A 16,956-nucleotide genomic window follows, 5' to 3' on the forward strand; every position below is an offset into this window, starting at 1 on the left:
CAAAAGTACATATTAGATTTTCTGATCTTTTAATAATCCAAAATGGGGTGCCTCAGGGTAGTATATTGGGTCGATTATTTTTCATCATTTCCACATCGAGATTTAATTCTAAATAAAAGCATTATTTTTATCATGTGTAGGCAGATGACACCCAATTATATTTTTCTTTTTTACCTGAACAGTTTAAAAATAAAACTGCAGAGACTAAAATAAATAGGTAATGATTGCTGGCCTTGTATAACATTTCGTCTGAACATATTTTAACGTTGAATCCATCTAAGTCAAGTGTCATGCTTTTCGGAAATAAAAATACCGTGAGAGATTTAAAAGATAATATAAATATTAAAATAGCGGATGGAAAAATTCCTGTTATGGATTAATGCAAGACTTTATTAGAAAGAAACTATTGTGTGAGACCTTGGTGCTTTCACAATATAATTATTGTAATACAGTTTGTGGTTGGTGTTTGGATTGCAATTATAAAGCAGATTACAAAAATCTTTTATACGTCTTATCTTTGGTATTCGCAGAGGAGCAAAATCAAAGGATACTTCACTTATGCACTTTCTTCCATAAAATTCTAATGCACAGTTGTCCACCTTATCTTTACAAGAAAACAACATTCCCAAGAGACATACACAAGTTAAGTAGAAACTTTGTTATTTACCTAGATATAGAAGTAAAATATTTTCTTTCACGGTCTTTTTCATATAATGGTGCTTCTCAAATTAATTCTATACATTCAAATCTTCTATTTTTTTTAGGTGATACTTTTCGTAAAAGAATGACGTCAATTCTAATTAGTCAGCAGTGAAGTTTAGATTTTTTTTACCAATAAGAATGTTATGAATTTAAATATATAGAATATTGAATTTATGTAGTTATATTTCTGTTCTGTGGTCTGCATAAAGTGTTGTTTTTTCACACACGTGTTTCGAAATGAACCGCGGATCGTATGAGCAAGAGCAAAAAAATCTCGCATCATTATGGCACGTAAGATGTGTGAAAAAGCTTTTTTTATAGTGAGTAACTTTTAAATGTTTGTTGTATTTTTAGAGTGCATTATCCGATGAAAGTGACAGCGACCTTCAGAATGATCCATTTGAGGAATCATCTAACGAATATTTACCGTCAATTTCATCCGAAACCTTCAGTGAGGAATTTGAAAGCTCGCAACCGAAAAAGCAGAAATTCTCTGTCAGAACGTCGATGGATGAGCCAAGACCAAGTGCGTCTCAACAAGCGTCCCAGGAGTGCAATTTAGTACAAGAGACTATAGAGCAAGTTGTTCGTGCTTATCAGATGCCTTCTGATATGGGGCAAGCTGAAAGTGACCAAGCTGCTACAAATGATCTTACTTGGAATGATGTGTCTGGAATTCATCTCAATACTTTTACATTTTTAGAAGAACATTCAGGTATAAAGCCAGAGATATATGAAAAATATTTTGACAAGAAACCATTTGAATTTTACAAGATGTTTTTAACTCAAGATATTTTGATAATGATGGTAGAAGAGACCAACAGATATGCGACACAGATAAAAAGTAAAGAGACAAGCCGGAAAGCTAGAATAAATGACTGGCAGGATACAAATATTGAAGAAATGCAAATTTTCATAGGAATACTATTTTGGATGGGTCTGGTAACATTTCCATTTATCGAATCTTACCGGTCTAAAAAGAGTACTTATTTACTATAATAGAGTAAAGAAATTAATGTCAAGAAATCGTTTTCAGATTCTTTTAAATCTTGGCATTTCAGCAATAATGAAGAAGTATCAGAAGATCGACTGCAAAAAATAAATTCTCTAGTAACGAAACTTCTTAAAAATTTTCAAGATTCAATTATTCCAACCGAGCACATTTGTATAGATGAGACCATGGCTCCATTTCAAGGGCGCTTAGGATTTAAGCAGTTTATCAAAAACAAACGGCACAAGTTTGGAATCAAGCTATACAAATTATGTTTAGACAAGGGTTACACTTACAATGTTCAAGTTTACTGCGGCAAAGATAAAGTTGACGAGCTACCTGCTTCAGAAAAAGTTGTGTTGTCATTAGCACACAATTTACTCAACAAAAAAACTCACTTGGTTGGCACGCTCCGACCTAATCGAAAGCTAAATCCAAGGCATCTGATAGAAAAGAAATTAAAAGTGGGGGAAACAATAGCATCTGAAAGCAACACAGGTGTTACTGTGCAAAAGTGGAGAGACAAACGAGACGTTTTGACTTTAAGTACAAAACACAAAGATGAAATAAAAACAGTGACCTATAAAAGAAGAGAGGTGACAAAGCCTATAGTAATTCTTGATTACAACAAAAGCGAGTCATTCATTGATATTTCTGACCAAATGAAGGCATATGCATCATCATTGCGTAGAGGTGTGAAATGGTACAGAAAGCTAGCCATCGAACTTCTTATTGGTGCAGCTACCGTAAACGCCTTTATCTTACACCAGGAAGTAGCGAATGAAAAAATGTCAATAACTAGATTTAAAGAGGAAATTTGTATGGACCTCTTAAATATTACAGAAATTCAACCAAATTTTGAAATTCTTCAAGATAATCGCCAGCACACCTTGATCGATGAAGGAACTAGTAAACGAAGAAGATGTGTTTTATGTTATGAGCAATTGCAGCAAAAATATGATCGAGCTTATGCCCAAAAAAAGACTCCGCAAACCAGATATAAATGCACAGAATGTGAGAAGTATTTTTTTTTAATTTTAAGTAAACAAAACCATACTTTATTGTAAAATACGTTTGTTTTATTTTTTTGTAGTTTTGTGATACTCTTAAATAAAAACACTGCAAAAAATTTTGTCCTTTTTACATAATATAAAAAAAGTATATGAATCATCGTGAAGCGACTTGTGATTCTCACATCTACAGGCCAATTATAGTATATGTTCCTTCCAGCCGTTCGTATTAGCGCCAATAAGGTTTAAATGGCAATGGGAATCATGGCAGTTAACCTGTTAAAGTTAGCAGTTTATAAAATAAATTTAGGTTTTTCTTGTTTTCATATTTAAAAAATAAAGTTAGTTAGGATAATTTAAACTGTTAACATTTTATCTGTAGACCGTTTTATCTTAGATGATTTTTGTCACTTATCGGTTGTTTTATTTATCTGTAATTAATTATATTGTATTTTTAAATTATAGTTTTATTTAATCACTGCACTGTAATTTTTTTTTATCCACAGCTTTGTAATTGAAAGCATAATGTGCTCTTTATACAATAAAGCAATTTTTGATTTGATATTGATAATAAGAAATTACATATACGTGTAAATATTTAGGAAATCCTTTTCTTTTGGGTTGCTATTAAGGCATATTAATTTTAAACAGAAACTTTTAGTACTTTTTGAAACCTGCGAAAGCCACATGAAAATTTTGAAAAATATTAAATATTTTTCAAAATTTACCGAAGAACATTTCCAAGAAATGTCTTTAAAAATATTATATTAAAAACAAGAACAATAATAATAATCAATTAAGCAAAAGAAAGGAAACTAAACTAATGACTAAATAAAACACTAGAGATTGTATCAATATATCTATATTTCATCAACGCCATATCATATCTCATATTATAGCAAGGAGAAATATTAAACTCAGTCAATGTCTCATAAATAAAATCGCATTAGAGAGATCTTACGAGTTTAATTTAAGTCTCTTTGAGAATAATGGATAAAAATTTCGAATAGCCCTTATATAGACCTGCCTTCATGATATATCCTGTCTAAACTGCAGCCTAATAATTCCAATCTAGATAATGATTAATAAGCCCGATAGTGACCAATATTTACATCCACAAAATGAGTAGAAATGGTTTTTTGAAGTATTTTTAAAAACATATCGGGGTTACATGATTAATTACGAGTGGTATAACATACATTTATTTTAGTCATTGTATTCTTTTTATCTGGTAATTTATAATATATAAATTTCAGTATATTTATGTTAGGGGTAACATTACAAAATTTCTAAGCAGAAACATTGCTGCAAACGCTCGATTTTATCGTTCTCTTAATTATAGGAAGTGTGCAAGAAAACAACCAAAGAATAACATCATAGATATATTTAAGACGTCAAAAAAAGGACAGAAATATGGAAACCTAATCCTTATTTTAATAATTAAATTACCCAATAAGCTATAGTATATATATATCGATAACTACGATAAACCTTTGGTTTTCAATACCTTGTTTTGTTTGTTTACATATATATATTGTCTATGTTACAAATTTATGATTATTCTTTGAACTGCTACAACATTACAATGTATACGTTTAGTATATTATTTAAAATAAGTTAATTTGCAAACTAAATTTCGTAAAAAAATTTCTAGGTACTCGTTTTAATGGTGGGAACTTTAGATTCAGCAGACTCTATTTTATAATAGTTCTGACCTTACAGAAAAATCAGTCTTTCACAAAATACTACCTTGGCCTATAATATATATGGCGAATGTCGTAGGAGTATCACATTTTTAGTGTTTTGGCATCGGCAATTTTCAGTGTACTACGAAAAAATCATTTTTGAGGTAGTTACATAGAAAGTCAATTTGGGAAAAAATCCCATTATTTGTTTTACATAAAATATTAAAATCAACATATAAGTACCTAGTGAGTTTCTATCACACAATTAAATACTTATCTAACCTATACATATCTCTAAATGCTAATTTAAATGCATCACATTAAAAAGGTATATACCTACTATAAAATTCTCATAAATATAATTTGCTCATATATATAACAGAAAATAACAATAACTGTTTTTATACTTACTTCCTCTTATAACATTTAATTCACTGTAAATTTAATCAGGTAATTTAAACACCAATTTACCTCACCATTCTTCTTCGAGGTCCTCGTTTATACCTATCTTCACCTTCAAAATGAGCCTTACAAAGTAAAATGAGACCAAATAGTATAATGGCGAGCCCTATTAAAGAACACACAGACTCCGGGCGGATTTTTGGAGACCAAACCATCAAACCTAAAATATTATACTTATAATTTATAATAATAGGGGACTAAGATTTAAGTAATATCAATTACCTGTAGGTGTTACATAAAACAATGACCACCAAATACCAATAAATGGAAGGCTGGCACTTGTAGTAGCAATAGTAAATACTGGGCACTGTGACAGCATTAACATTTTTACTAGACTTACTATAAATACTAAATAAGCCAATTGAAATATCAATGAGTATGTTAGCACATATTGGCAGTCTCCTTCAAAGTTAAAATGGCATAAGACTCCTTGCATAGTAATATTAAATGAGTTTGACTGCTGCAAATTATAATTTTATATTAATAGTCAATTATAGATAACTAGAGAAGTATATTCCTTACATTAATAAACTTCCCAGAAATATATTGAAAAGGCAAGATGCAATTCAGAATCAGAACAGAAAAAAGGTGTATCCAAGCCACAATGTGAAGAGCTGACTTTTGTGGAATATCCTCACTTGCACCTCGGGTTGTCTCTTCTACATCACTGACAGATCTAGATATGGTGTTAACATAAGATGAGCGAATTATACTGGAAGGCATCTAAATAAATAATTAAATATATTTAACACCATTGGGTTAAACAATTGCATTTTCTTTACCATATTAGCAATATCTGGGGCAATAATGGTGTCCAACATAATAATTATGATAGTAAAGAAAAAAAAGCTACTAATGTATATGATGGTATGTATAACATTAAACAGGTGGTTCCATGGTCCACTATCATCCGAGATGCTCTGTATATCAAAACCTCTACATACAAACTCATTGCATAAACCATAGTCCAAAGTTATAAAAAGTCCCACTATGATAGCAGTAGTTGAGAAAATTCTGTGAAGGCCCATAACTAAAATCATATTTAATGCATAATTAGATACATGTGAAGCAAAATTCTTAATATAAAACATATTTTATGGATATAGGATTTTCTCCAGAAGCCATTTTTTTGCAATTTGAGCATTATTTTACTTATTTATGTCTATGATAAAGTATATAAAATTTAAAACAGAGCAATTTTTAAAATTCCATTTTTTTTGGCATAGGCTTTATGCCAAATAAGACTGTTAGTTAATCAAAGAAAAGAATTAAAAATTATGAGTATGAATAAGCATTTATTTGCCTTAAATAATAAAACAATAGATAATTATTAATAATTATATTTATGAAAATATGACATATGTGTGTAACAATATTTTATTATGGAAAATTTATACTGATGTGCTAGATTTCCTGTAAGTGTTCAAGATTAGAAATCTAAAAAACTATTGAAAGATGTTATGTCATATATGTGTTATATTGTGATATTGTATTATATGTTTATGTTATTATTGCATTGAGATAATGAAATGTAAATTGTAGAAAGCTTGTTGATTAAAATGGTGAGAACAGAAAAAAAATTGAACATCGCGTTTTCGAGAAAATGTGAAAAATGTACTTTTGTTAAATGGAATGCCCTGTATATTTTTACATAAATCTAAAGATAATAATTTTCTTAATAAAAAAGTGTATTTACAGTAATAGCCTAAACCTAAAAATAACAAAGTTATAGCGATATTTATAATTTTGTCAAATTTAGGCAAGTTGGCTTTGAAATAAATAACATCAAGTAAAACTACTAATTTACAATAAATGAGCAAAAACATCGCCATCTCGTTCAATACGTTTCTGAGCACACTTAAGCACACGTCTTGTAGCTTTTAAGATTGGTCTTCGATCTATTGATCCAATTATTTGCCTAATATGTGTTTGAAGTTCATCAACGGTTCTGTATTTTTTTATACACTTAATTTTTTATGTAACCCCAAAAATAAAAATCTAGAGGGGTTAGGTCTGGTGACCTAGGTGGCCAACGAATCGGGCCACGTGTCGCAATCCATTTATCGTCAAACAGTCTATTAAGTAATAATCTTACATCATTTAGTTGATGGGGAGGTGCTCCATCCTGTTGAAAATAGATTTGTTGCCGTCTCTCCAAGTTAACATTATCCAAATAATCTTCCAGCGCTCCAGATAATATGAGATCAACATAGGTCCTATTACTTGGCTTCCTATTAAGCCGCACCAAACGTTTATACTAAATTGATTTTGAGGATTTCTGGGATCAGTAAGGAAAATATTTTCTTGGGAACAATAGTGTACTTGTGTTGTTGAAAAATTAGCTTCATCGCTCCAAATTATACGGTTTAAAATATTATTATTAGCTTCATATGCATTACGTAACCAGTTGCAAAAAGCAAGTCTTCTTTCGTTATCGCCAGGCAACAATGTTTGTACTGGTCGATACTTATATAGCACAAATTTGTGTTTCTTTAAGACCCGCCAAATTGTTACTAAACTCATACCGTAAGTTCTTGCTAAATCTCTAGTTGAGTTTTCCATATGAGCTTCAAAATATTCCAAAATAGAAATTTCAACATCCTCGCTTACTATAAATTGGTTCCTTTTTCTAGTTCCTTTAAACACGTTTTCGTTACTTCTAAATTTTCTGTAGAAAATTAAAAAGTATCTACGGTTTGGCAAGTTACGAGTCTGGAATCTCTGGCGGTACTTTTCTAGCGCTCTGTCACTATTTTTTCGACATACAAGGTAAGATTCTAACATATCACATTTTTCAATATGCGTAAAAGGCATTTTACTAATTTAGCTTTTACAAAAATCACAAACCTTGCTAACATGTAACTGTCAGTATTTCTTTATTTAATAAAATCTCTACGGCTACTGTCATTTTATTATTCAAACAATGATTTATTTGTTTTGCTCTCAAAAAGTTCAAGGCCAACTTGCCTAAATTTGACAAAATTGTTAATATCGCTATAACTTTGTTATTTTTAGATTTAGGCTATTAGTGTAAATAAACTTTTTTATTAAGAAAATTATTATCTTTTGATTTATGTAAAAATATACAGGGGATTCCATTTAACAAAAGTACATTTTTCACATTTTCTCGAAAACGCGATGTTCAATTTTTTTTCTGTTTTCACCATTTTAATCAACAGAAAAAATCCTACTAGTTTGCTAATTTAACCGACCCTGTATCTTAAATATTAACAAAGATACCAATAGTGCCGACTTAATCGGAGGCACCCTGTATATGGTATTGTAATATCTGGTAATGTATTAATAATATTGAGAATTGAAAATAAGAAGAAAAGTTGTTAATATTGCTAATGCTGGTCTGCTATGCCTGCATCGCTAAATATTTAAAATTTGCTGATGACAAAATTTAATTTAGTCAGCAGAATGTGACACTGTGGTTAATAAGGACTTAAAACTGTATGTTCAATGGTTAAATCATAATAATTAACCTTTATTGCTGTTAATAATAGAGGTCCTTTGCGATCTATAGATTTATTAATGAAATATTAAAATAAAGGGTGACTGAACTGAATATAAATATGCGAGACTCACAATTGAAGATAATGTTCCCACAGTTCTGTGACTTGTTCTGTGATTGGATGAATTACTTTATCAACTGCTTGGAATTAATAAAATATTTCCATCTCTTCCAGGCAGTTGACAGAGAAAGAGAAGGACACAGAAAATCTCTACTAGGAGATCAGAAAACTGATTTTCAAATGCCTGCAAATAGTCATCAAGTATATATATCTATAACCCAAGTTCTAACTCTAGTTCTCACTATAAGCCGCCTTTTCTAGTGTAATAAGAATTTTTAGTATAATTTTTAAATGATCCAAAGTTCTATCAATATCCTTTACCTTGTACTAGCCGAGATTTCATTTTTATAATAGTACTAGAAAGACACCATGCGCAGACTAACTCCTTAACTGATTTCATTAAAACATAAAAGAGTGTGTTTAAATAAGAGTTACTTAGTGGTGAAACTACAACAAGTCAATTCATGAAAACATCTTGTCGGACTTGCATTGTCTTATTTATTTATTGTAACACGACGTTTCGGTTGGTAAGTATCTCCAACCGTTATCAAGTGTAAACTGTTGTAACGGTTGGAGGTCTATAAATCCGGTTTAAGATTTTTAAACGGAATTGGTTGGGGATGGATATTTCATAAATGTTTTTTTTCAATTGCGGTACATATTTTAGGGAAGTGCGTGCAGTATCCATTTAAGTTATGCCATAAATAAAATGCATAAATTGCGTGGCTATTTAATATTTTTAACGGTTAAATTGCTAAATGTTCGGCCCTTTTTATGAACATTTTGAAGCCTCGTCCGTTATAATTTATAATGCCAAAATGAGGGAATTAATAACTGTTTTTAGCATTCGGTTGATTTTAATATTGTTAACTAAATTTTATGGGCGCATTTTTTTGGTTTAATTTTATTAATAAACCGGGCTTAAATGTTGAATCGACAATGTTCCTTTTATCCGCGTAATTTTAAAAATGAATTCGTACATACGTTCAGCCATTTTTATATTGTCGAAGTGCACTCGAATATTTCCGAATTCAAGAGGCACGCCGATTTGCAATTTCTTAAATTGATTAAATATGACAATGTAGACTCCGTGGATCCCCTTCTCTGGAGCCTTTAATATAATTAAATAATTTAATAATGACGTGCAGCGGTAGCAGAAGTAGAACCACCATTCAGGACGGTAATAATTTATTGTCAAGTCACAATACTTTAAATCAAATCCCGGGAGCGACAGAAGGGTAACGCTTGCAATAAAGTCTCAGGTGTTAAAAAGTTGAAAATCGTTCTATTTTGAATGAACATGGGCAAAATGAAAAGTGCCATTTTTGAGAAAAAATTAATTGATAATATGAGAGCAAGCTAACCTGTGATATTCAGAGTAATAATTTCAAAACCAATATAAATATAATTCATAATAGATAATACTGTACATTTTACAAGAGGAAATCAGGCTTCATAAAAAGGATTTCATACAGAAATATAATAAGAATACAAAAATGTGTGTTACAACCTTAAAAACCATATTAAAAAAAAAAACAGAAAATAGACATCATTAATTTTGCCTAACAAGCCTTATCTTGGTGCTAGTTTGTAAACAACTGTTTTGAAGGTCAAACACAAATGAATTTTTTTTTTTATAAGATATAGAATATATAAGGGTTTACCATGTTCTGCAGGAATAATACTTAATAATATACTAAACTTTGTCAACTGTATGTGTTATAGTACTTAGTATATTTAAAATGCTACACCTGCATCTCTGATGTAAAAACAGTTGCACACTATATTATCTCAAGAGTTCAAAACTAAACCACATAATATTTAACATACTTACATGTTCTACTACAGCAAAAGTACATCAATAAGGCAAAAACTAACATAAACCCCTTCAGAGGATCCTGCAAATGACACCAAACTCTGTTTCTAGAGGTACAGTATAAGTACAGAAATGTTATAGAGAAATAAAACATAGAAATTTGGATAAGGTTACTGATTCTCATAGGTAGTTTCATTATCTTTACCAGTTTTAACTTGCCAAATATAAATTTCATTACAGAAATGCATACTACCAGTGCTATAGTTGAAATTGGAAAATTTATTAAACCAATTGAAAAATAATTGCCTTTTAAGTTTACTCTGTTGATGTACAAAGGTAGAATTATAAGCAGGGCGGTAGTAGAAGTAATTAACATAAAAAAAGTGTTGTAGAATTCTATTTTGGTTTGAGGAGTAATAGTTATAGGAAGTAAACCAGGCTCATCTGAATTTGGAATTGGACTGTTATGGCACTGTTCATCTTCTTCATTTTCTTCTGCACTAGACTCCTCATCTGAGGCTTCATAATCCAATATTCGTTCTTCATCCTGTTCCATTGTTGATAGGTTGGTCATGTGATTCAAACAATTACCATTTATCAAGATACAGATCAATTAATCTGAGGGTGCCCACAATTTAAACTTTTAGTATTAGGAAACCTTTTATCAATTCCTTATATGTGTATTAATTAGAAGGAAATATTCAGTAAAGCAAGTTGCAATGACATTTTTATTGTTTTTTTGTACTTATTCTTTCAAGGAAGACAGTCAAGTTGTTACTGGTTATTGTGGCCCCATCTTCCCTACGTACATCGAAGGGTATTCAATTGCCTTGGTTCCTTGTCTCCAGAACCCTCTGTGGTATGGTTGGGTTAAGCCTGCACTTTTTTACGATGTAATCGATCTGCTAAGGGTGGGAATATTAGAAACTAGGACAACGAGAAAAAACTAGTAGTTTTGAGCTATTACCGCCGATTCCCGTAAGAACAATAACAATTAAATTTGTAATTTTATCTGAATGTTCTACGTTCTACATTGTTATTATGATTATAAATAATTTATAAATAATTTATTTAAAACGTAGAGGGGAAACAGCTGATTTTGACACATTGGGTCCATAGATTAATAACTTCTTAGAAGGGAAACCTCCATAATAAAACACTAAACCGTCGACTGAATATTGCGCCCTCTGAAGGGCAAGTCTGTCGAAGAGTAGTACCAGAAGCGAAAATGGGTTTGTTGTCATAATAGCGGGAAATTTAAAATTTGATTATGGCGCAAAATTTAAATTTTGCTCTAGTATACCGTGCCCTTAAAATTAGTGGGAAATATGTGGTTTTTTTCAGAAACTATACTGTTAAACTGTTCTTTGAGAAAGTTTTAAATTGGGATTTTTTGGAGTAAAACTTTTCACGCACGCTTGAGTTGGGGAATAAGTATGATGAGTTAGTGGAGGTAGAAAGAGTTACAGTTCCTATATTACTGTAGGAGGAAGAGAGTATATACATATATATATTATATATACATATGAATGGAGCTAAAGAAGTTTTACTTCGCATGGTCTAAAGCGCACTAATTTTTTTTTCCACCAAGTCCTTCGTTTATCACTTTTTCTATTTGCGTCCTATAATTTCTAAAAGATTCATATACATTCTGCAAGATAGATCTCAGGTTTGAGAAATTAAACAAAAAAATCACAAGTTAAACAAAATAAATTAACAGTTATATACACTTGTTATAATATTAAATTAATAAAATATAAAAATTTCGCTAAATTCCGCAATGTATAAAATTAAAACTTAATTTAATTACGAACTTTGTTGTATGAAGATCGAAGTTTGTAAAGTAGAATTTATACCAGGTGTTGATTGGATCTTCTCTCTCTCTCTTTTCGGGCTTGCCAAGAATTTTCTAGCAGGTTAATTAGTCTTATCAACTTGCCTGCTAGGCTAGCTTATGCTCACCACTTTCTCTAGTCAGATTCCTTTGCCTTGCCTTGTCTTGTTTGTAGATTGAACAACTCCAAGAAGTTGAGCGTAGTTATACCTGCAAGATGGGATTTGAATCTGAAACAATTGTATTTACATTGAAAGCTAGACCATGCAATGGTAACGGAAAATAATTAAATAGGTTATCTTAAAAGGTTGACGGGCATTTAAAGACAATATGCTCAAGAGGCCTGGTACTGAAACATCAGCAATGGTTGTTTTCTTTGATGTACATATTAAAAAAGTGACTTGGGGTTCTATCTTTCTCATATTTCATGTTTTATGGCTGGATCTCTATTCGTCTCTAGGAAGGGTCTGTTTGTATGGGAGTTTTTTGCCAATTCGTCTGCTTTATCATTACCATATCCCCATGACTTGGAATCTGGATTTCCGGAAAAGTTTACAATAAAGTTTGGTTCATGGATTTTTTACCAGGAGACTTAACCAGAACCTAAAAACCAGATCTTTAATGTATTTTAAATTAGTAGACACAAGTAAAGTAGTAAAATCTAAGTTTCGAACTTCCATTGTCTTTATTTTAAATTTAGTATGACGTTTATCCGTTGAGAAATATCTCCAACCATTGTCAAGTGTAAACCAACAACAACTATTCTACATCTTGCTGTGTCCTGACAGTGGGTGTCTCCAGATATTGGAAATAAGAACCAAGCGTGTTCTGCTATTTATGATTTCTATTCGTATCCACTTTCGATGTTCTTTTGTTTTAACTTCCAGTGAAAATGAAATTAAACTTCTGTAGGATCCTCCAATTGCTGTGGCTCTTTCCTGGTTATCTCTGCTACTTTCTTAATAGTTGGTTTTATTAGTTTGCTTGGATACCCTTTCTGCTGTTCTGAAGTTTTTGATAATGTTATCTATGTCTATTTTATTTTTGTTTAACAGGTAAGTATCAAAGGGTTCGTTTTGCTGGCTCTGAAACATAGCAGTTAAGTGTTACAGCGGGTGTGCAGCAGCCCTCTGTTCTTGGTCCGCTATATTAATCTATGTAAATGACATCTACAATGAAGCATGGACAATGCACATGTCTTGCTGATGATACTAGATACTACTTATGGTTCTTAGGCATAGTAGAGAACAACTATGCGTGGAGGAATGGTGAACGAGGATTTAGCTAGTATTAAGAGATGGGGTGATGAAATGTAATTTAGTTGTTTCTTTGGGTTCAAAAATCGCTGCTAGTAATAATTTTAATTTATGTTCTTAGGCAAGTTTAAAAATCACACTCAGCAGCTTTGTTCTAGGTTGGCATCGCCGTTATACTATACGGACAATTAGAAGTAATCTAGGTATATTAGTGGCTAAAGATCACAATCTCAACCGCAAATTTATTTAACTCCATGTTTGTGCTGCAAAAGCAGGCGCTAAGAAAATGTGTATGTCTTCTTAATTATCAGGAGTATAGCAAACTTCGGTTTATTATACAATTTTGAGCTTTCCATCCCAATTTAGTAACCCCTACATATCTTCTTTAATCAAAAACTTAATTTTTTATGTAGTAAAGTAAAAAAATATTTAACGATGTTCCACGGACTCTTTGTAAGTCTTTTTCTTATAAGTTATTCAGGAAAGAAGTAAAAAAGATGTTAGTTGTGAAAGTTTACTATACAGTTTTTATGTTTAAGTTTCATCTTTCTTTCTGGCTTATAGGTGTAATAATTTCCACGTTTGTTGAACCAGGATAATTGAAGCATGTATTGGTTTGCGATAGACTGATATTCTTGGGCATCCATTGTTGTTCTTTACAAAAATATCTAAGAACGGCAGTGCTGACTCCCACACAATCGTAAACTTGATGCTTGGCCTAATGTTATTAATGTGCCTCAGAATGCTAATGACAGCTTAATGTTAATGTTAATGCTAGCTCTGTATCGCTTTGGTCCCAAATTATAAAAGTATCATCGACATATCGAAGCCACACCTTGTGTTTATATTAAACAATCTTTATAGCGTGCTCCTTGAACCACTTCATGTATATTTTGGCTACCATTGGGGATAACTACGAGTTCATTGAAAATCCCTCATCTTAGGCGTAAAGCCTATCCTTGAAATGAAAAAAGGAGCTACGAATACAAACCTCCAAAAGGCTCCAAAAAGTGCCGCTTATCGAATGCCTGCGCAGTCAATTATTTTTCAGTTTGTTGTTGAGCGGGTGCGTCTGTTTACGTTGCGTTGTTTATTAAGTTTTTTTGTAGAATTATATGGATAGAATGTCAGGACGGTAGAGTAATGAAGTAAAAGTTTAGCAGTAGAATTCCAATTTCCCTGGTTTTGATGCTCCAATGCGATCATGTTTGATTCGGAGGTATCCAAGCCGGTGCATATAACTTCCCCATCATAATTCTCCTGATATGTATTATTTCGATGCACATAAGTGGTTGGTTGTTGTTGCATTAAGAAATTATGCAAGACATACGTTGCCATCACTACTTTTGATATGGTTTTCGGTTCTAAATTGATTTGTGTACGGAATACTCGAAATCTGGATGTAAATATTCCAAACGCATTTTCCACAACATGCTTTGCTCTGGAAAGTCGCTAATTAAAAATCTCTTTAGAAGTTGAGTCTAGCTAAGCTTGTCGAAACGGCTTCATCATATTCGTTGCTAGGGGAAAGGCGTCATCGGCCACAAACACGTAGGGAATTTATTTGAAATTATCGGAGACATTGCTACGCTCTGGAATATTGAGGTTATTACTGATCAATCTTTCATGCAATGTAGTATTTGGAAGAACTCCTCCATCTGAAATTCGGCCATTAGTTCCAAAATCCACTAAAAGGAACCGATATGTAGGATCCACTATAGCGAGCAGTACCTTGCTGTTTGCCTTTATAGTTAAAGTAGAACGATCCGGTATTACCTGGGGGAACCATATCAACAATTTTCCTGAAACATTCCTGCAACTCCTTCCCATTTTTCAGCAGAATCAGGAAACTGGAAAAAAAAACATGATTTTTGTGTTCCCTAAATTTATAACTATAATTTGCTAAATTCATTAACATTATACGCTTATTTAAGCTGAAGTTAATAAATTTGTTTGCTATTAGTGCTGTATTGTTATACAAAAAAAATCGGTTGTCAATTTTGAGCATTTGTGTCCAATAATATGTATATTTGTTGCAGTAAATACTCGAGGAACCAGCCACAATACCTTGCGTGAATGAAGTAACATTAACCACAGAGAAAAACGAAATTAGTCCAAAACAAGCAAGGTCAAGTGAAAATGGACGCTGTAATGACTCCAACGAATACGGGCGACTTCCTGGGTCAAGACCTGATCTGTCAAAGAAAGAAGAAATGATGAACTGTCGAATGATGTTTTAGTTTCGGTACGTGATCATTTTAAGAAGCCTCGGCTATATGAAGATCGTTATGACCTTTTCGGGAAAAGCGTTGCTATGAGAATCAGATCTCTGGATAAACGTCAGGGTTTAATGGTTGAGAACAAAATTAATTATATATTATTTGACGCGGAAATTGGCATGCTTAATGCGCCATTATACCCATCATATAAAAATCCCGAGTATTCGAACCCTACACTGAGCAGTCTCATGAGCAGCCCCGCTTCATATAACCAGCACACCCTATGTCTCGCCATCTTCTAATTGTGATTAACAAGGTACACAGTCAACAGTGGCAGATTGTACGAGCCAGACAAGTTTAGCAGGTACCTATTTCTCGCAGTTAGATGCTAGTATGTAATTTTTTCGTTGGAGGCATTAAATAAAAATCTTTACGGCAAAAAAAATTAATTTTTTTAATAATTTAATAATTTATATTTATTTGTTATTGTACGCACCTGAAGATAGTCCTTTCGTAGCACTTTATATATAGCTTCACATGACTCTGGAATTAGTTTACCAAGAGCTTAGGGTGATATTATAGTAGAATACTTGAGCCATTCGTATGACCGGCCAATTGCAAGGAATCTTAGGGTAGCTGTCAATCTTTCATGGGCGGAAATTGCAGCTCTCGTTACTGTATTGTTTTTTTGTATCAGAGGGGTTACCATTGACAATAATTTTTAGTAGACTTCCTCGCTCATCCGCAAATAATTACGGAAATCCCTTGGTTCAGAAATTAATTCTTGTAGTAATTTTGTGTGGGTGTAGTCATTCCTTTTCAAAAGCCAGTCTTTACACCAGGTTTTGCGTTTTTTTCCTTGTTTTTTTGAAAACATTTAGTCGCCACTACTAAACCGACTAAAGCGATCGCATCGTCTTCTTGATTGGTCGCCATCTCGAACTGAACTGAATCCCTCCGCTTTTTACCGTAACGTGTATGTGCTTTTTTGCCTGTGCAGGAATACCTGCAGAGTAACCTGCGCAGACCTACCGTACAGGTAAACCGTTACGTGTATGGCCGCCCTAAGGTTAGTGGCCTGAAGCCGTGAAGAAGTTCGACAAAATGAGCTGAATTTCGTACAAAAGAGTCTTTATTCCCTTGTATAATGCTCAACATAAATTTGGCAAGTTTCGATGTTGACGAATCCTTGGAGTTGCTGATGGGTCGCAAAAATATCCATCTTTGTGTATTTTAAAATACCATAGAAATGTGGTGTGCAATGCATCAGAGAGATACGCAGAATACTTTTAAGTGTCTTGTAAATTCATTCCTATACTGATCTGGGATTGGTTACTTAGTAGTTTATATTGACATCTATTCAAGACTTCTTCAACTTTGTTATAGTTTCCTGCGTCCACTAC

The 16,956-nt window shown here is 32.3% G+C and overlaps 1 protein-coding gene across 1 annotated transcript; it reads right to left on the reverse strand.

Moving 5' to 3' along the window:
• Nucleotides 1-4,069: 4,069 nt before the first annotated feature.
• LOC126743547 (uncharacterized) lies at nucleotides 4,070-11,348 on the reverse strand. The gene is made up of 6 exons (XM_050450689.1): nucleotides 11,212-11,348; nucleotides 10,263-11,149; nucleotides 5,633-5,880; nucleotides 5,373-5,573; nucleotides 5,073-5,310; nucleotides 4,070-5,010 (listed from the first exon to the last, which is right to left on the reverse strand). Exons 2-6 carry the CDS (start codon nucleotides 10,816-10,818, stop codon nucleotides 4,856-4,858), a joined length of 1,398 nt encoding a protein of 465 aa, XP_050306646.1. The 5' UTR covers nucleotides 10,819-11,149; nucleotides 11,212-11,348; the 3' UTR covers nucleotides 4,070-4,855.
• Nucleotides 11,349-16,956: the final 5,608 nt, after the last annotated feature.

This window comes from Anthonomus grandis, chromosome 13, assembly GCF_022605725.1.
Source record: "Anthonomus grandis grandis chromosome 13, icAntGran1.3, whole genome shotgun sequence".
Taxonomy (NCBI): domain Eukaryota; kingdom Metazoa; phylum Arthropoda; class Insecta; order Coleoptera; family Curculionidae; genus Anthonomus; species Anthonomus grandis.

Excerpts from the sequence above, each read along its gene's own strand:
- LOC126743547 (XM_050450689.1), bottom strand. The coding sequence starts at position 10,818 with ATGACCAACCTATCAACAATGGAACAGGATGAAGAACGAATATTGGAT. Across the intron at positions 5,574-5,632 it reads CCCCAGATATTGCTAATATG|ATGCCTTCCAGTATAATTCG; the intron begins GTAAAGAAAATG and ends TTATTTATTTAG. Across the intron at positions 5,011-5,072 it reads GTTTTATGTAACACCTACAG|GTTTGATGGTTTGGTCTCCA; the intron begins GTAATTGATATT and ends ATAATATTTTAG.